The sequence below is a fragment of the Musa acuminata genome, chromosome BXJ2-5 (assembly GCF_036884655.1).
Source record: "Musa acuminata AAA Group cultivar baxijiao chromosome BXJ2-5, Cavendish_Baxijiao_AAA, whole genome shotgun sequence".
NCBI classification, from domain to species: Eukaryota; Viridiplantae; Streptophyta; class Magnoliopsida; order Zingiberales; family Musaceae; genus Musa; species Musa acuminata.
This window is the reverse complement of record NC_088342.1, coordinates 39,438,035-39,459,034: the sequence shown is the minus strand read 5'-3', so window position 1 is coordinate 39,459,034 and position 21,000 is coordinate 39,438,035. Positions and strand designations below refer to the sequence as shown.

At 33.9% G+C, this 21,000-nt stretch overlaps 1 protein-coding gene across 2 annotated transcripts in view; it reads right to left on the bottom strand.

The window, feature by feature from the left end:
• Nucleotides 1–6,210: 6,210 nt before the first annotated feature.
• LOC135584281 (phosphoinositide phosphatase SAC6-like) overlaps nt 6,211–21,000 on the bottom strand; it is a 34,340-nt gene continuing 19,550 nt past the window's right edge. For both annotated transcript variants that reach the window (XM_065109392.1, XM_065109391.1), the window contains 9 exons: nt 19,040–19,110; nt 18,870–18,968; nt 15,494–15,593; nt 13,395–13,503; nt 13,136–13,208; nt 10,826–10,919; nt 9,793–9,885; nt 8,448–8,514; nt 6,211–6,541 (listed from right to left, as the gene is read on the bottom strand). In XM_065109392.1, coding sequence (XP_064965464.1) covers nt 6,411–6,541; nt 8,448–8,514; nt 9,793–9,885; nt 10,826–10,919; nt 13,136–13,208; nt 13,395–13,503; nt 15,494–15,593; nt 18,870–18,968; nt 19,040–19,110 — 837 coding nt within the window. In that variant the 3' untranslated portion in view covers nt 6,211–6,410. The remainder of the gene's footprint in view (nt 6,542–8,447; nt 8,515–9,792; nt 9,886–10,825; nt 10,920–13,135; nt 13,209–13,394; nt 13,504–15,493; nt 15,594–18,869; nt 18,969–19,039; nt 19,111–21,000) is intronic.

Below are 21,000 nucleotides of genomic sequence, written 5' to 3'. Positions count from 1 at the left end.
GGAATTGAGAAGATCAGTTTGACAGAAATATACAATTATGAGTATGAAATTGATGGCAAGTCACTTGCTACATCTTTGCTGCTTATAAAAAGAGAACAGAAAACACTGACATCTGATACCAAAACATATTGGATTTAAGATAAGACTTTCTGATTATGAAACTCAGTGGCATGCCTACTATCAATGTAAGAGATATTTTCTTCAACTTTTAATTTTAATTAGTAGATGGAGCTGCCAAAGATTAGGGCAGCATGTTAAGCTGCTGTTATTGGCAGAAGCTAAATAAGTAGGGTTTGAATTCGGATTCAGATAATAATATAATTAAAATAGTGATTTTGGAAAATGAAAAAAGAATAAAAGATATATGCAGATCATACAGCTCAACCTGTAAGATATATGCAGCTGCCACACTTCACACACTCTCCAAAATAATTCTTCTTCGACATCCATGCTTAAAATAGTCAGGTAAACCAAATCTTATGATCATCTGACTTCTTTTTGCATCAAGTAAATTTACTAATAGAATAATTCTTCCGGTAGCAGTTTGCTACTTAGTTTCTTCGTGCAAATGCTATAAAAAAAATATCATCTTAATTAATGATTGAAATATCGTATCGTACTAGAGTTTTGACCTTCTCTCGATATGATACGGTACTATATATCGAACGGTATATTGTTTGAGATATATATATATATATATATGTGTGTGTGCGCGCGCGCGCGCACGACGTTGTCTCTCTTATATGTATATGTATATGTATATGTATACGTATATGTATATGTATATGTATATGTATATGTATATGTATATGTATATGTATATGTATATGTATATGTATATGTATATATATATGTGTATATATATATATATATATATATATATATATATATATATATATATATATATATATATATATATATATATATATATATATACGCATATATATATATATATACATATATATATAATACAGTCCGATAACAAGCGGTCCACGTACCGATTTACTGTTGAACCGATATATACCATCCGTATCGGATGGTATCATTCGAAACTATATACTTTGATCTTAACAACAACTTAAGGTGAATCTTTCAAAGTCTATATTACTTTCGGTATGTCCAATATATCTTTTTTCTATAAAAAAAAAACCTATATTACTTGCTATGAAGATACACCAATGTCAGCGAGCGACGTCAAAATCCCATTACATCCAAAAACTGTTTCTGATTAGCTTCCGAAATGTTCCAAAGATGATAATACCAACTATGTTCACCAGAAGCCAAGTGTTCTTGCTGAGGTTGTGCGATAGCCAAGGACTTCAACTCGTACTGGAAACTAAATCCTTTAGTTCATGTCGATTACTTTTCTAGGTCGGACGATATCAGCATGTTCTTCTTGACTTCCATCGTGTGTAAAATGTTAGGAGGAGGCTACAGGGGGGAATTAATTGCCCGATGATTGAGAGCCAATGAATCAAAAAGCCCATCGGCTCAGTTCTTATAAGAATCCTTAAACATTGCTAATGGAGAATGGTTGGTGTGCTCCCCAATCAGAAGCCAAACTGCTCCATAACCGGAAGTCAGTAGGAGCACATTGATGCAAGCAACAACGTAAACATATGCTTAATATTAAGTTCACTCAACCAATCTACGCATTGTTTATTGACAATAGTATTGAATAGCATCCCATCATTCCACTTGTGTATATATATGTATAGTTTGACTAAATGCATGCCAGCGCAGAGCAAGGCTTGGGTGGTTCACATGTATTTAATATATTAAAACCATACCTTTTGAAGCATGGAAAGAAGATCAGCTTCATTCTTCAAGTCAAAGCAAGATTGGTGTTTCACTTTGTTTTGATTAAGGGTTTCAGATGTGGATTTCTTGTTCAAGGATATGTTTTTTTTTTTTTTTTTTTACTAAATCAAGCATCTATTTCATAGTATTGGAAATTTTGTTATTTTTCTCATAATTTATAGAAAAAACGAGGAGTACTTTCATCCAACAACATATACTTATATTAGTTAAAATATAGAATATAAATTTTTTAAACAATAAAGAAATCCACCGTAACCCAACAAATCTCCTCTCCCTCATCTATTTATCTTAATCTAAATTTTTATCTTTTATTTTTAATCTTAACTATTTGAATTAATCTTATAATACCTTCTAGTTCAAAATAGTTATAACTTTAATTTATTTTCAGAAAAATAAAATTTTTCTTTCGTCAAAGTTTTTGTAAAGATACCAACAAGTTGATCTCGATGTTGTTGATGTCCATTTGAATTTCTCTTTTATTAACCAGTTCATGAATGAAATGATGTAGAACTGTGATATATTTGGTATGTCTGTCAAAGACATGATTCTTCGGCATTACAATAGTAGACTTGTTGTTACAGTATATTTTAGTTAGTTCATCTTTTTTTTTTTGAAGATCTATTAAAATTTTTCGAAAATAAATTATTTGACATATCATACTTGTAGTTGTAACATATTTGCTTGAGAGAGCGACACATTCTTGCTTTTTTGTTGTCCATGAAATTACTCCTAAACCAAGGCTAAATACATAATCCTAAAATATTTTTTCTATCATCTACACAACTAGCCCAATCACTTATAAGAATGCAACATAAAATCTTTTATATGCTCATAACAAATATTATAATTAAAAGTTTATTTATATATCTAAATTTTTTTTAACTACTCCAAAGTAATATTTGGTAAGACTATAATAAACTAATTACAAACATAATATTTGGCTTGAATGTTTGAGATAAAATAGCCCTCCAATTAAACTTCTACACAGTTTCTCTCTTTTTTTTAACTCCGTCATCTAACATAAGTTTATCATTTATATTTATTGGAGCATTCATTAGCTTACAAGTTTATTATAAAATTTCTTGAACTTTGAGTTGTAAACTATGTTTCATTATTTCTAATGAATACCTTGTGAATGTGGAATCCGGTGATCATGCTTTTTAAAACGAATCTCTTAACCTACTTTTCTAGTTTAGCTTTAGCTCGTGTGATGAAATAGTCCATTCCAATCAGTATAAACTTTCATAAGTCAAATCTAAAGGAGATTGATGAACTATAGAGAGTCTCTCGTACTCGGGCTTGCGCTAGCATCGATCACACTATTGCATATGCTTAACTGCATTATGATAAAGTGTGGTCTAATAATAACTCTACCGTAAAATCTTAAAAGCTAGTGAGCGAGATCTAATGTACTCCCCACATATTCTTTTATAAATTTTATAAAACACCCATGTTGTTTCTTCCGAATGGTGGCAAAAAATGAGTGACTCAATGAGAGATCTATAGTATAGCACCCCATTTATTATGAAGAACTAAGTATGTTGCCTTCAAATTCTTCTAGCTTGGTTGGGATCATCTGACAAATCTTAGTATATATATTATATCTCTCATCCAAGTGAAATTTAGAAAAATTACAATGACCTTATCTTTGTCACCATTATCCCTTTAGTTGATGATTAAGTACCAGAAGCCAACTTTAGTAAGGTATTAACTACAATATTATACTCCTAAGGAATTTGTTCAATATTAAAGGAAGAGATGTATGCATTCATCTATTTTGCTTCTAGGAGATAAAAGGGCTATGATTGGACCGTGAGTCTTATAAATCCTTTTAATCTAATTAACGATCAATTGGGAGTCATTGGATGTGTACCTTAAATCTAAAATGAAAAGAGTGCTCAAATACTTTCCCATTGAGGCTTTATGAGATGAGCCTTGCACCTCCTTCTTTAGTTGTTATTGATTCATCAACATAGAGAAGCCGAAGGTTAAGAATCAGTGAGTGCCTTATCTATCATTGTCATCTTCACATTGAAATTGGTTAATACTTAAGCTTTTATGGTAGTGTGCGGGTGGTAAGAGATGTCAAACTCGCTAAGCCCTACTACCCACTTCAGGACGCATCTAGTGGCATCGACTATCGACAAGATTTGTCACATCAGTTGATCAGTGATTATAATTATGTAGTGAGACGGGAAGTATGGGTAGAGCTTTCTTGAAGATAAAATTACTGTATATGTGAGCTTTTCGAAGTTCGAGTACTAAATCTCTATATCTTGCAGGATATGACTTATACAATATATCGATCTTTGAACCTTCTACTCCCTAATCAAGATGGAGCTAACTACGACTAGTGTTAACGAGAGTTACAAGTATAACTCTTCTCTGGGGCTAAGACTAGATAGTTGGGGCAATGTTGCTAAATACTCCTTAAGCTTTTCAAATATTATCTGGCACTACTAAATCAATTGAAAATCCTTCAATCATTTCAAAATCTTAATGTTAAACATCAATCACTTGTTCTCAAAAAGGAGTTTAGGGCTACAATCCGCTTGGTTAATTATTGGACTTCTTTTTTAGATGTCGAGGCCTTCATATTAAGAATAGTCTACACCTTTTTTTGAGTTAACATTGATTCTAGTTCAATAGACCATAAAACCTAAAAACTTTATAAAATCGATTATGAAGGCACACTTTGCTGGGTTAAGTCACATCCGAAATTTCTTAAGCATGGTGAAAGTCTCGTCGACTAAATGGGTGTCGGACATTTGACTCTTTAGCAATATGTTGTTAATATATGCATCTATGTTTCTTCTTATCTGGGGCTAAAAAATCTTTGGTATGTTGCCTCGACATTTTGGAGTCTAAAAGGCATGACTTCATAACAATATAGCCGTCAATTAGTTATGAAGTATGCTCCTCATCTTCTGATGTAATCCTGATTTAATTATATCTTGAAAATATATTTATTAAAGTAAATAGGTCATGGTTCGTATCGACCAACTGATCAATCTGAAAAGTGGGGGGAGCGAGTCTGATCGATGGATCAGGTTGAACCAACCCTAGGGGAATTGAGACGGGAGGGGTTCAGTAGTGGGGTGTTCTACATGATCGAACTCAGCCCCTCTTATCCGTTTGGACCATTCTTCAGAATTCAGCCTGGATGATCATTAGAAGTTTATAATATATACTCCTCCCATTGTAGTTCTAGGTAGTCAGAGAAATATCAATGTCCCTTAGCACATTGATGCAGCTTAGCACAACAGTAAAATTCTTCCAACCCGATCCAACTTGATGGATTTTTAGTTCATTTAACTCTCGATGAGCAAAAACTACTGATCTAACCCAAACTGATGAGAGTATGCCTTTCAGGATTAATAAATCAAATTCAAATCTTCACTCACTTTTGATATGGAACCAAAGGGTGTTATGGTCAATCCAAGAAAAGATGCATGAGAACACAGAAAAGGATGTCTCTTGAACACAGCTCATGACACGTTTATATCGATTTTATTTGACTCCGAACGAGTTTAAACACAGATAAAAAAGGAGCTCTCATGAACACTGCTTCTCCTGTCCTTTTACTTGGAAGATTGCTCTTAGTCAGTGGGCATTGCACCAAGCAAACACGACACACAAAACTCTGGTAACCATGGAAGTCCTTTTCCATACCTCATCCTGTTGATGTCAAGGTACCTTCAACACACAAGAAATCCATGTAGAAGACGGAATAATACAAGAAACTGCCGAAGAGATGAAAGGATCAAATCTGGCTGGCTATCATCTAAATCATGAATCATCGAACATAAAGGCTGAGAACATGTGCCACACATGTAAAAGAACAAAAAAATAAGTATTATCATAAATCATTAATCGAATGCATAAAGAGAATAGTCGGTGCCAAATCTCATTAGATCACCATCCTCAAAACTGCTAAAGCATCTTCAAAAGTTTCTGAATCCAACTCCATCTGCATCACTCAGAATCTAAGACCTCGTGCTACATTTGTGTTCACCTAACCTGAGCATTTATCCCTTGAGTAATTGCTTCTTCTTCTTCTTCTTCTTCTTCTTCTTCTTTTCCTTTCTCTTCCATCTCCATATTTTCGTGTGAATGATGGCATATTGTATTATTCCTTGAGAAATACAATGTGGCATTCCAATAATGTTCTGACTGTAGATCATTTAGCAGTCACGATATTTGATGCAACCAAAGTAAATTGCAGCCACATGCACAATCTTTTTCTTTTAAGACTGGTCAGATCAAATTTATTTTCTACATCTTAAATTAAAAAAAAAAAACATTCCACACAGTTATTCAGACCTTGCAGAAACTGCAAATACAACACACTGAAGGATGAACCAGATATGGACAATTCCAATAAGATCCTTGAACAAAATTTCATTTTTTGATTTATTTCATCTTGTTTCAAGGATATAATTATTGTCAAATAAATAAGTTTAGAAAATTCACTTGACAAACAAGGCTTGGTCTGTCCAATTCCATGAAGAAAAATTCTTCACTATCCAATCAATAAGGAAGAATCATTGACTGTGCTGAAAGAATCATTGATAGGGCCTAGATCCCTATCAATGCTTTGATCTTAAAAGACGAGGCCTATTGGTAAACAACCGACCATTGGCTCGCACAAATGCTGCTATACCCAGACTCAGACTTGCCCAAACAAGTGAGAGCAATATGTGGCGAACATTGATTTGAGCTGCGGAAAAAAAAGGAAGAATGTCAGATAGTACTACACTCTTGCCAGGGTTTCCAGATTGGAAGCAACCCAGAAGAAACTGCAGAAAGATTTTTCAGTTGAATTTCGAAGATATCTTAAATGAAGGCAACCTTCTCCAACCATAAAAGCTAACATGACATGCAAGAGTACAACCAACTGCTTCAAGCACTTTTTGAACATAGGCAATCAAAAGGCAGGGTAAGCATAATTTCAATTCACTTAGTGCATTATAATGTAAACAAATCAAGCTCTTCTAAAAATGTGAGACATTTAATTATGGACACATATAAATGTTATTCATTAAGAGTTTACTGCAATAATGTACAATTACTTAAAAAACTATATCACAAAGAATCTCGTAATGAGTCCTGTCATTAGGAGGCCAAGTTTTTTTTTTCACTTTCAAGAGAATCATCCTCTTGTTTTTGTTTTTATTTCCTTTTTGTTTCTTTCTTACATAGCAACACATTGGACCAGTCAAAAAGTGCCATTTTGAACCATTCCAGATGGTATCCCCTGTGGTGCCAGAAATCAAATCCTTAATGAAGTACAAATTGCTCAAGTGTACCCAAGATCAAAACATTTTGAAGTGATTTATTATGGAAGGATGGAACTATATATAGGATAATGAACTCATAAATAATCTGTACACTATTTCAAAAAGGTGCCCCTCAAATTATTTGTGTGCCAATGATTACTTCATTCAATGAGATATCATATTTGTTTTTTCAATACTTGATTTGGTTGACCCCTGTCAATGCATCATATGAAGTTTTTATATATATAATCTCTCCTTTGTTCTTAGCACAGTAACCTCAGTTTCATCACTATCATCTATGATCATTTGCATTTTTAAGAAGAAATAATTTCATGACAATTTGCATTGGGCTGTGAACAGTGTCAAGCAATCGGTAAGTAGTTAAAATTTCAGGTAGGCATAAACCCATTGGCAAAAAAATTGCCAAGTCTGGAAATCAAAGGAAAGTTCTGATTTTGTTGCATGTTGAAACAAGATCCATGTTGGACAGAATTCGTCTAATGCCAATATAGAGCAATATCAGCGTTTCATCAGCAAATTGAGAACCCCAGACAGATAATTTCCCAAGACAGATCAGCATAGATCATTAGAAACGATGTTGATTCAAGAAATAGCATCAGCAAAAGGTTCAAACCTATTACCATTTTTGGCTGGTGAATACTCATCCAAATAGAAATGAACTTCAAATGAAAACACCCTTTTGGTTTCATTTAGGATGAATACTCATCCTAAGATCCTTAGGATGAATCTTAGATAAGCCTACTGGAAATGCATGAAGGATAATTCTTCAGAAAATTCTTCTACAGTGGTTATGTTCTAGCCTTTCTTGAACAAAGTCCTTTTCTTCCCCCTCCTTTTCTTCAAAAAGAAAAAGAAAGAAAGAAATTCTCCCTAAAAAATGTAGTTTGATCCTTGTTCCAGGCTTCCAGCAAAGATGCTCATGGCTTAAGGCCTATAAACCTAGATTATTAATGACCTTTCCTAGGTCACCTGTCATACAATATACTGATTGAATGAAAAATACTAACAAAATATTATGAACCCTTATCCACTAAACCAATTGTGTTAACTGCTTAAAGATCCTAAAAGGAAAGGTAGTGGAACATCAAATAAAAAAAAGGATAATATTCATATGATGAATCATTTACTAAACTGTCATGATCTTAGTCAGACAACGTTAACAGAAAATAGTATAAAAGCTTAAAATAGACACCATGAGTATGTACATTTCACATTTACTCTAGAACCAATTTTCAAGATAACAATTTTCATCATTGTTGTATGCATTGATCAACTAAAAACAATAACTCTACCAGAAATGTCAATTAACAGAAATTGCAGTCTTACCTTGTCGTAGAGACATCAGTGCAAACATAAGCCCAGTCAAGACCAACGCTAGTGCCAGTCGAAAGGACTAAAAATGACACAGAAAAAAAATAATAAGTCTATGCATCTTAAGTAAACACGATATATCAGTTATATTTATATAGTCAAGAATTGTTCCAGCCATAATAAAATAGAATAAGATTTCTAGGTTACCTAAAAAGTAGTCTGTGACCAAAGTTTAAGTCATGAAAAGGACTTGCAAGGACAAGATTATGTACATTGACTCTTCTCAAGACCACCACTAGGGGAAGCCTCATGCAACAGTAAATAGTTTTTTTCTTCAAAAAGACAAAAAAATAGACAGTTCGATTCATGACACAATCATTAAAATGGTTCTACACATTCAAAGTAAATCCATATAAAAGATTAAGTTCACAATATTTGTCAATCCATCAAGTGTTGCACAAGAGATCAAATCAATTGTGCTTTCCAAGGTTAATGTTTGGACAAGTAGATGGACATGAGTTTCAAATCTATTATAATGATTTTCCATGTGGGATATTTTAGAGGATGTGGAACAACTTACATCATCAGTTTGAATCTTTGAGGCTTCTGCCAGTGTGTGTGTGAAGACTGAGAAGGGTCAAATCCTAATGACCAAGGTCACAAAGGAGTAACTTTGAAACCGAGTCTCACACAGTTGCCTTACTAAAAAATGTACAAACAGTTTCCAACAATTTTTGCCTAATATGTTACAATCGTCAAGTAACCATGGACAAAAATCATGTAGCATTACAAGGTCCAAAAAGCATTAACCAACTTAATCCAAGGTTGAAAAATGGATAGATGCACATCCTATAATCTCTTGAACTATTACTTCAATATATAGTATTTTCTAGTGCTGCATGTATTTCAGAATTTATTAAAATTTCTAGTTTACTTTGAAGGAAAAGATAATTTAGCAATCAGCAAAAAGGTTGCATACACCATATGTAAGATCAAATTATTTTTTCTTTTAAAGAAAATGCACATAAACAACTTCAACAACTAGCGCATTCTCAATCTTGTTCCTGTTCTAGAACATTATCCTCCATGTAGAAATAATAGTCATTTATGAGATGCCTATTGCCAAATATAGCTCTTTTTTTGTCATGCACTGTCACCATAAAAATTCACAATATCTTTGTACACATGGATTTTTGTAATATCTTCAACAGTACAACTTCAATTCTGAAGATAAGGCATAATGAATTCTTCGAGAAATAAATACATCAAGGCACTGACATGTAATTTATCAGATAAAAAAATTTGGAAATTATTTGTAAAGTCCCAGTCAACTCTAGATAAACTACTGGTCCAAACCTACCGCATATGTTTCCAAGGCTCCTGCTTTTGTTGGAGAACTCATATCTCGACTTAGAGACACAATGTAATGCCCTTGTAGCAGATCAATTGCATCCTTGTAAGCCATAAAACAAGTGAAAGAAAAGTAAGAATCTCATCTTAGAAAATGTTTTAGAAGAACTAATATGCAGACCTCCATCAATCATTCCACAAATAATTGAAATATTTTTTTGATATGTAAAGGATTCCGATGTCATAAAAGGACAGGTAAACTATTCCAATGTCATAAAAAGATTGGTAAATGATCCCAGAAGGACAACCTCTTTCTGGATGAGGAAACAGAATCCAGTGCTCTTAATAGCAGCAGAAGATATCTAATTGGGATCTCATATAAAGAACATCCAGTGCGTGCATAACACACCATCATGGAAAACATGCTATGTCAAACGTGCATAACCTAATCTTCTTCCTAAAACTACTCTTCCTTTCACCCAGTTCTCTCTATTACCAGGTATTGATAACTTTAACCTAGGACAACTGACATGTCAAAGATCTTAGCTGATGTAGACACTTAAGAAAGATTAATTGGTTCAAGCATAATCGCTTCAATTTTTTGTAAACCATGTAGAGGATCGTCTTGGTATCCTGTGTATGATACATCCTGTTCTTGTAGTTTATTTTGAACTATGTTACTTATACTGAATTACAAGTTCAGCATGATTGAAGCATATTCTCTAGATTCTGGAAGTTATTTTCCAGAATAAATCATTTATGGATAAATATGCCTTCTATAGATCTATAATATTCACTAGAATCTCCACCTCAAGACTGGCTGTGCACGTGTATATTTCTTAGTCACAATATTTCCTTTCCAGAGATCACTTGCCCATGAACTTATGTTCTTTCTATGATGTTTTTGGTCTAGATAGTAAAGAAGACTCATAGAAATGCCAACAATACTACAATAAGTAATATCTTTAATTCATAGCGTCATAGAAATTTTGAATATGGAATAAGAAGACTGCAAAAAGAATAAATCACAATTGGGTAACAACCTGTTTTGTCCCATCAACAAAGTTATTCAAGTAATAACGAGCTAGAGCATTCCATCCATCTTTTAGAATTCCCTGTACTGTTCGATTTCCATACCTAGGAAACCAAATAACATCAAACAGTTAAAGAAAAAGAAAATACAAATACGTATACGAGATATGATTGAGCAGCATGCATATTTTTATGATACATAAAGCTATATCATACCTATATTTTTCAGCAAAAAAATGTATAAAAAATGGATATACATATAAAACAGGTCATTAAATACAAAAGAAAGATGAAAAGAGAAAAATACTTCTTCAAATACCAAAATCATCAAGAAGAAGCTGAATAATTGGTATCCAACTCTAAAGAATTACTTCAACAATTAGACCAAAGTTAATCTACTTCACACAGAGTTCTCCAACCAAGGAACATAGTAAAAACAAATTTTCCTATACAGCTTATGATTCAACTTACAACTAAGAAGGTCCAAATTAGGTTCAAATAGAAATAAAGGGTCCAAGCCACATCAAATATTTGGAACCAACTGTAATGGTCTATAATCTACACACGTCTTAGTGCACTAATTCTATAAACATCTTCATTTATTTCCCCTTGATGCATAGGAAAAGTCTTGAACATACTACTTGCCAAGGCACATAAATAGGTGTAGATCATGTCTAAACCTATAAAATACAGTTAGATGTTCCAGAAATCAATGCAAATTTTAATAAAAAACATTGTGTTTAAGAAAATATTTTCCCAAAACTGGTAATTGAATGCCAAATTTTATGGTCTGAGGTAGGCTGGAGCAAGTGTCAATTAAAGAATGACTTCCTAATAGCAAGACGAGCACTATTGGCCAACAGTGACCAAGAATTTAAGTATGGACATATTAGGGGTTGGAGCTGTTTACACACTCAATGCAGCTTCTTGGCAGCTAAAATCAATGATTGTATGAATGGCATGTGACAAGTTACATCATGATTCATGACAACATATGCTGGCCAAATCCCAGGTTCAAATCTTGCTTTCACCACTTACCCCTTGCAAAAAGGAAAAAAAAAACATATTTTGACCAACATTCTAAAACTGGATGTATCAAGCGGTAGCCTACTGCCCAGTTCATTTATTTTTTTATTTTCGACAGCAACAGCTGTCTTTAAAATTTTCATTTCTTTCTCTCCTTATGCATTCTCTCCCTTTAGCTATCATGTGCTTTCTCTCCCCTCTCCACCTTTTCTTCCTCCTCCCCATTGTGTCGCTACACTGCCTCCTCCACCCTGTTGAACGGTCACTGCCTCCCCCTCCATGTTCTCCTCCTCCTACGTCAGTCCTCATCATCCTTCCTCCTCTTCTCCTTTAGATCCTCTCCCCTCTTCTCTCCCTCCCCTCTCTAGTTCAGGTGGCACCAGCTTGTAGCAAATGCACCTCTAACCATTGACCGGCACTAGACCAAGATTTAAACATTGTGCTTGGATCATATTAGGCAATAGCAGCTGACAAAAGAGAGGTCAACCTAATGGCAAGGAATGAAATGTACCAGAGCTACAGAACAGTCTCAGAACTCCCTCCTTGCTAAAATTTGGTAATCATTGACAAAAATAACAGTAATGATTATTCCATCAGTCAGAGACTACATTCACCATGATTTCAGATAAGATGGACAGAACCAACAACATATCATGCCCATGTAGTGCCCATACATAGTACCGTCTCATGTCAAGAATGTACAAGCATACCCTTCTCGTTGTGCTTAGCTTGCAATAACCAACAGGGATGTGCCAACAAAATCCTTGAATTCACATATTTTGTATCTCTATCATTTGATCATTCAAACATTTCTCTACTCGTCTTTTGAGATTTAATTACCTTTTTTAACTTTGCACTTTCTGCTGTCTCTGACAACACCAAATCATGCTGAGTTTTGGTGCAGTGCAACTTTAAGAAACTAACTACAAGATGGAAAGTAGATACGTTGAGACACTATAGACACTTCCTTTCTTCTAAAATTCACTAAATAATTTATTGAGCCATTTCATGTATATGCCTGCAAGTAATTAAGTGTATCATGTATTGAACCAATTCAAAAATCTTGTCATGACTTTGAATATGCATCCTTAGTGGACAGTTATGCAGCAAACAATATTCCAAAGTGGGTTAGCACATGGGTCATGGAGTTACATTCTTGTAACACTGACAATGATTAAGAATGATGCACCAGATGGAATTATTCAGAACAACTACTTTCAAAATTTTCCAAACAATGTCTTCAAGTACCTGTATGTTCATAGAAAGGTTGAAAAAATCAACTTTGCAGGAGTTACCTCACAAAATCTCCTTTCAGGGCAGGAGTTCCAGAATATTGAATGCTAATATGATCTCCATGATTAGCCCATACTGAAACAAGGAATTTGACATGATTATCACTGATAATAAGGATGTCATGTAAATGAATGGGTTGATGTTAAAAAGTTGTTCATGATTCAGTTAATGTAAATGTAAATGAAGGAGTCTACTCTCCCCCCCCCAACTCACCACCATCATCCAACAAAAGAGAACAAAACACCTCACAGATATACTCACAAATTTTGTAGCTTGCATCAAAATATGGGTATGCACTAATTGAGTCATCAGAACCAAAAATTCCAATTTGCTTGAGTTGGCTTTCCAACGCTTTTCTTGCAATCATGCTCTGTGGTCACAAGTTAGGATATCTATTGAACAATTGGTCTTATAGTGATGAAACAAGAAACAAGAGCTTTATAGGCAAAAGAAATTTGAAAAATTCTTCTAGTGATGAAACAAGAAACAAGAACTTTATAGATAAAAATAATAAAAAAATACTTGCCAAAGATTACAAACTGCAGAACTAGTAAAATTGGGAATTTTGATTTTGCATCATGCTTAAGTCAAAAGGCATTAAAATATTAGATAATGACCATATTTGCAGATAAACATGAACTTGTGCACAAAAGTGGGAGACCAAATAGTAAAGATTACCATATGCATGAAACAAGAAATAAAACTCAACTGTCTCAAAAAAAAAAAAACCCTTAATTTTTGAATAATTAAATATTTAAAACAACACAAACCCAACTATTGTAGACACTACACAAGTTAGAAAGTTGTTCTAGGAAGTGACTTCTAGAGTATCTCATCGTGAATCAATCCTGGATAAAAATCCCTTGTTTGCATCTAAATATTAAGTGCCTTCATATGAATGTAATTCAGTTAAAAGAAGTATACCATAAAACTAGCACACTTTTGTTAAATTTGGATTGGCCTAATAACAGATAAAAACCTGTAATGGCCATCTTAGGAACCAAGGCCAACATCTAAAGCTCATATTTGTAGAAATACATGAACTATGCATATAAGAAAAACAGAAATAGTCAAGATGTATCTCACATAGAGATATAGGGCCAGAGAAAGAACATAACGAAATGGCAAGAGGACATAGAAGAGTCAATGAACAACAAAAATCAATTTTGGTTAGGAACATGATTAAATGTGGAAGCCAATGCAAACATAAGTCTGATGCAGAACATTGAGATTTGAAGCCATTAAATGATTCCAAATTGATTTGTAGAAGTTGAATTAGAATAGAAAAAATAAGCCATAATGTCTAATTTTATACAGTTGGAAACGTAAATATCCTTCATATTTTCACCCATCTTGGTTGCATACTGGCTTCGGCAACTGATTGGAACAATACAGTATTGATACATAAACAGGGCATTTGTATAATTTTTAGCCAGTTATCTCTGAAATAATAATAATAATAACAACGACAATTTAATACAACCAGAAATCACCTATATGGTCTGATACCAGCCTTTGATCAGACCAGTACATTCCAGTATGGCCCACACATGCAAACTGATATTTGAAACCTTGAGCTGGATAGTATTTGAGCAAGTGAAATGGACTTGATTTAGCCAGGAATGTTTTTCACATTTCTCCATATAGATGTTATTAGGAATTTCATTACCAACTAAATTTTCTAATACTTAAAAAAGTCAGAGTGAAAAACATGGGAATCAGATGAACATTATTACAAAGCTAAAAGCCAAAAGATATTATCAGGCATCGTCATTCCAAAATTGACTACAAGCTCTATCAGAAAATTTCCAAAAACAAAATTCAAAAGCAACACACAAGTAGGATGAAAGGACATTATTTCTTTTTAGATTCTTTGCATTGGGTCAGATTCTACAGGATTAACAAACCTATGGAAACTTAAGGAATGATGGAAGGGAATAAAAAGAAAAGAGAGGGAAAGAAAATTGAAATGAAATAAAGAATAAACAAATAAATGAAAAAAAATAGATATTCAAAATAAATAGAAGATAGAAGAGCCCAGATTCCAAATGAACAAATTCAAACTTGAAAATGATCTTTCTGATTCTTAAAAAATAAGGAGCAAGGGGATTGATTGGGAAAGATTTCTTGTTCTTATTATAAGATTGTGATTTGATCCGGATATGTTTGGTAAAAAGAATAATCTTCCAATCCTTTGTAGAAAAATATTCTTAGGAATTGACCATGATATATCTGATCCATACATAATATCATGAAAAATGGATACAAATTTGTGATCTTACATGAGACCATATAATGACAGAAACAAAAAACTGCCAGAAAATCAAATGAAACAATCCAACTAGAATATTAACATTCACCTGTGTAACATTCGTTCGATCTAAGCAGTCAATACAATTTGTTCTCACAACTCCTGTCTGACCTGAAACTTTCTCACCTTTCTCATTCAAAAGAAAGTATCTGCATAATCAATAAATAATAAATTTTAAAAATTCATATATTATCAAATGTACATTTGAAAAGGTGAGCAACCAATCCCTCAAGCAGTTCCCAGCAAAGTAAAAGTTCATACTTATATAAGAGTAAAAAAGGTGCTACACAGTACCACAATTACCAGTATAGATACAAGAAAATGTTTAGCATGCTTCATAAAGTGAAGAACTTTGAAGTCAAAGAAGAGGAAAAAGAATACAGCATCTAGAAAGACAATCTATACCAGTGAAATTCTCAAAGTAATTTGATGACTACTCAAACAATGCCAGAGAAGTCAGGAAGGCTAGTGAATTTGAAATTAAAGAAGCATATTTTAGAGGCTTTTTGTACCCATTAAGCATCTGCCCAGATTCATGGTTTTAATGGATGGCTCAAGCTATAATTTATAAGATCAATAAATGGATCGGAATCAGCTAGAAACAATATGACAAGATAGGAATTGAACAAGGAAATAATATAAAATAAAAGTAAATTAAATAAAAAAATATATAAAAAAATATAAAATTAAGAAATAAAAGTATCTTATGTTAATCAATTCTTTTATCATCATAATTGACACTTCTTTTCAAAAAAAATGAAACTATAATATAAAAGATAAAAAATCGAAGAAAAACAACAATGAGAACAATAAAGAAAATCTTATTAAAAAAATTATGTCTATCCAAAAATAAACAGTAATCATATAGTACAACAAATATTATTATAGTAAGTAATGATTATATATCACACAAATGATCTCAAACTCATCAGAGTTTATTTTTAAATATAATAATAAGCCCAATATAGCCATAATGCTTCTCTAATCACCATGCAAGTGAAGTGTAGGATAAAAGTAAAAAACAGAAAGAAACAAATTGATTCCATATCTTGGTAGAATCCTCATTTCCTTAAGAAACTAAGAACTAGTCTCCATCCTTTTCTTTCTCTCCCTATACCTTTTATATTATATACTATATGATGATAAGTGCCACAGTAGTATTTTTATGTATAGGTTCTTCAAATTAATAATTTTGATGTGCATATGAATCCAATTAAGAATCTAGTACCACATACTAATGAATCACGACCATCATTTTGGTGATAGTAAGCCTCAAGGATCACTGTTTCGGGTACCGGACCCATTTTGGTGATTGTCGGACCGGTAGGTACTATGTATTGATCAATACTAGTGTACCGACACATAGAACACCAGTATGTGTCGGTGTTTTGAATTAGAAGAAAAAAGGAAGGGGCAGTGGAGGAATAGAGGAAGGAGGAGGCAAGAAGAAGTGGCGCCAACGGAGGAAGAGAAGAAAGGGATGCAATAGAAGACGAAGAAGAAGGAAGAAGACAAAGCAATGGAGGAGGAAGAAGGAAGAAAATAGAGTGATTAAGAAGAAGGAAGAAAAAGAAAAAGAAGTTGTGAAAGAGGAGGAGAAAGAAGAATGAAGAAGAGGAGAAAAGGAGGGCATGTACCAGAGTCCCACGGCATCAGCAAACGGACGAGCAACATCCCTTGGCGACAGAGAATGGGAATGAGACATCCCACGGCAACAACAATGAATGGGCGAGCGATGTCCCGTGACAGCAGCAAAGGCATCGGCGACAGTAGTGTCATGCAAAATGGGTAGACAGCCCTAATCGACGCGATGTGATACTTATTTAAGGATTTGGACTGAACCGCCCGAAACGAGAATGGCCCATATATCGGGTCTACACTCGGACTAGTATGTACTATCTGTTTTGTGCCATTTCATGCGATACAAAAATATTTGGTAGGCCTATTATAGGACAAGCATTAAATTTTCATTCGTATGCTATTGATAACGTATCATGTTGCATTTAGGATTTTATATATTTTTGCACATGTTTTCTTCATACGTGGTAAAACACACTTTCATTCATTATTTAGCCTAAACCTATCAAAATTTTAATTTTTCATTGACTACTTATTCAAAATTTAGGCTTTGTATTTATTTATAATAGATCTGATAGGTCTCATACCAGTCATTACCCATCCATACCGACACATGGTAGGAGTGATTTTAATCCATGCTTACAAGTGTAATATTGGCTTTTACATTGCAAGATATCTTTGTATGTTCAATAATTTCATGAGATTTCTTCTTAACTATTTTACCAATGCACTAAAAATAATGAGACAATTAGATATACTTAACATGGATTAAAATCTCGATCAGATACTGATACCAATTGGTCATTGGATGGACCAGTAATGTAAGTGTATTGAGCGTCCATATCCACCAAAAGAGAGAAACAGAGAGGAGGTGGCAGAAATAAGTGATAGCAAAGAAGAGAAGGAGAAGAGGAGGCAGTGACAATGGAGGAGGAGGTTGCAAAGGAGAAAGAAAGAGAAAAGAGGAAAAGGAGATGATTGGAGGAGGAAGAGAGAGAAAAAGAAGAAAGATAAGATACAACAGTTATCTTATAAAAAAAGGAAAAAGAACAAAAGGTAGATCTGCTGCAGGTTGGTATCAGTCAAAGTACCACCCAGTAACCCAGTATTGTTAGTTTACAAACGGCTAGCTTAACAAAAAGAAGAAAACCAACTTCCAAGGCTCGCCTACAAATTGACCAGTGGACCCATATTTTAACCGAGCCAGAAGAAAAGGTTAGTACAACTAACAGTGAACTGCAGAAGTATGCTTAACAATTTATAGGATAACATGATTATGAATCCTATCTACCTATCTGAACTTGGAATGTCCAGAATTGCACCAAGAAATCGCAATAAACGAACTGAGATTGACTGATCTTGACAATAGTAAACTTTGATAGGCCAATTTAGCTGAATGAAAAACCTAAAAATGGACAAGAAAAAATATTCAAACATATAAGCAAAATATTGGCTGATTAGACAGATCCAGGTGGAATAAAAATTTAGTTCTGTTCTCCCAAAGCCCAGATGGTCAATTTAAACATCCAGTTTCTTTTGCTTTTTCCTTTTGGCCATAACCCTTCTTGCAAGGAACCTACTTTCTTAGTGTATGCTTGTAGTAATAAAGTGGTCCCTAGATGCAAACAATTTAACTCCTAAATTAGCTATATGATTTTCAGGCATGGATAAATTCTGGTGATGAATCCATATTGTTAGTGCTCAAACTATCGTAAATTTATAAAGTAAGTCTATTTTCCATACAAAATGTTACAACAATTGACTAAAAACAAGTTAAATGTTAAAAAAAATGAAACATAATTATTTGAAGTAATGCATAAAAATATACAACAAAGTAAATGGCATACCCATGCTTATTCAGGTAGTCCTCAATTTGATTATAGAGGAGTGAGAGACGCTCAAAATGTATATGGCCACAGATTTGGTGAAAGTCAAAATGTACATACCTGGAAATGGTATTGGATTTTAGCTACAAGAATTATACAGCACAATTGTATTATCATAAATGTCATATTACCTAATGTCATCATTTCGAATGGTCTGCATTGCATTTGCAAATCTTTCACTCAGACGTCCCTCACTTCCATGCTGGTGATTGTGCAAAAATTAAGATAGCATGCACAAAATTTATATAATATTCAGAAAATACATGAGGAGATGTACACTATAAGGAATTCAGTATTCGATCACATCCACACAAACAAGTTTCAAGAAAACCCTGCCCCATAACTTTTGTATCTTTGCATGCATAGACTATGATTAAACCAGCAGTGTCCATTACAAGTTTTAAAGTATTCAATCTAAATTAAACTCCCACATTAAACCTAAAACTGAACATTCCAATTTCCACATTTTTTGCCATCTAAACACTCAGAAAAGAATATCCACTAGTCCTCCACAGACCAAAAAAATACACAACCAAAAATCAAACCTGAAGCTTCACAAAATAAAATCCTCATATCAGTTGGAATCCAAAGAAAAAACTTAATATTCAGTCTATATTGGCAACTCACAGTTTTTAGAGTCAATTTGAATTCATGTTCTCTAATTTGCTATAATTTCATAATTTTTCATCAGTAGCATTCTTGAAACCTGACCTGATAACAATTGTTTTGTCAATCAAAGCACTTCAGGTTAGTTGGTTCAGTAATTAATCTAATTCTGGCTGACCCATAAATCGCCGTTTCCCTAGACCAGTACAAAACGGGTGGAATGTACCAGTCCAGGCATGAACCGGTACATGGATTGCCACCATTTCAGAAGGTCTGGTCCAATCCATTTAAAAATAAAAAATAAAAAGTTACTGCTTCAGTTAAGGCTTGCAAATGTGAACCCTCTTCTCCGTGCACAGGTAGCATGGAATCACGAGCAGTAGCGGTCATCCACCGCCACCTACCTCCCTGCTGTTGTCCTTTGCTGCTGCATAATGCCTCGCTGCCCACAGCATGCTGTTGACCGTGGGTACACTTTCTCCTCTTCTCCTCATCCACCACTTCCTCTTCTTCCTCCTCCTTTCTCCTCATCTTCCTCCACTGCTTCGTCTTCCTCCTTCTTTCTTCTCCTCCACCTCAACTTCTTCCCTCCTTTTCCTTCCTCCTCTTCATCCACCGCAATATGTTCCTTCCTCTTCTCCTTCTTCTTCATATTCAAAACTCTGGTATGTACAAGTTTACATACCAATAAGGAACATATTGCCAAAAACTTACCTGATAGTCCTTGGTCTGACAAGTAAACAAGTTTTAGTACCAACTGCCAAAAACTTACCTGATGGAAATTTAGACCCATCTGACCCAATGTTAAACCCAAGTTATTAGTAATAGACACATCCAGCCTTGTGAGCCATCACAATTCTTCTCTCATTTCCAAGTTATTAGTAATAGACACATCCAGCCTTATGACTTCAAGTAGCCTGACAAGCTCTTAATAATGTTATGGGCATCTTATGACCTACAATTAACAAACCAAACAGTGTGAAGAGGAAAATCAGATTAGCACAAATGATAGCCACTTATCAAATAACAACTAATAGATGCACTCTACGACAGATACATAAATGAAGAATTCCTGTAGATTCTGCCAAATCCACCACATTCAAGAAAAAAATTAGGAAAACTAGACTACATGATTGTTTTCCTCAAAGGATCGACAAGTGTGAAGGCCGATACAACAAATTATTTTCTACATTCTCACTGCAATACTTTAATGGGTTCAGCATTTTCTATTATTTGTAAACTTATAGATAGATGGTTCAACACCAAACTTCTACATGTGCTTTCACAACTGAATGGTGACCACAATAAGATCCAAAATCTGCAAAAATAATGTCATGTGTGCTATTGTAAACCACATTGTCAATGGGTGCAAGCGCAACTAATCCACCCCTGTACTAGTCCATATGAAAGTTTAAAAATACTACTATAAATAATAGAGAAGTTGGGCACTACGATATGCATTTCCATCTACTGCATCACAAAATTT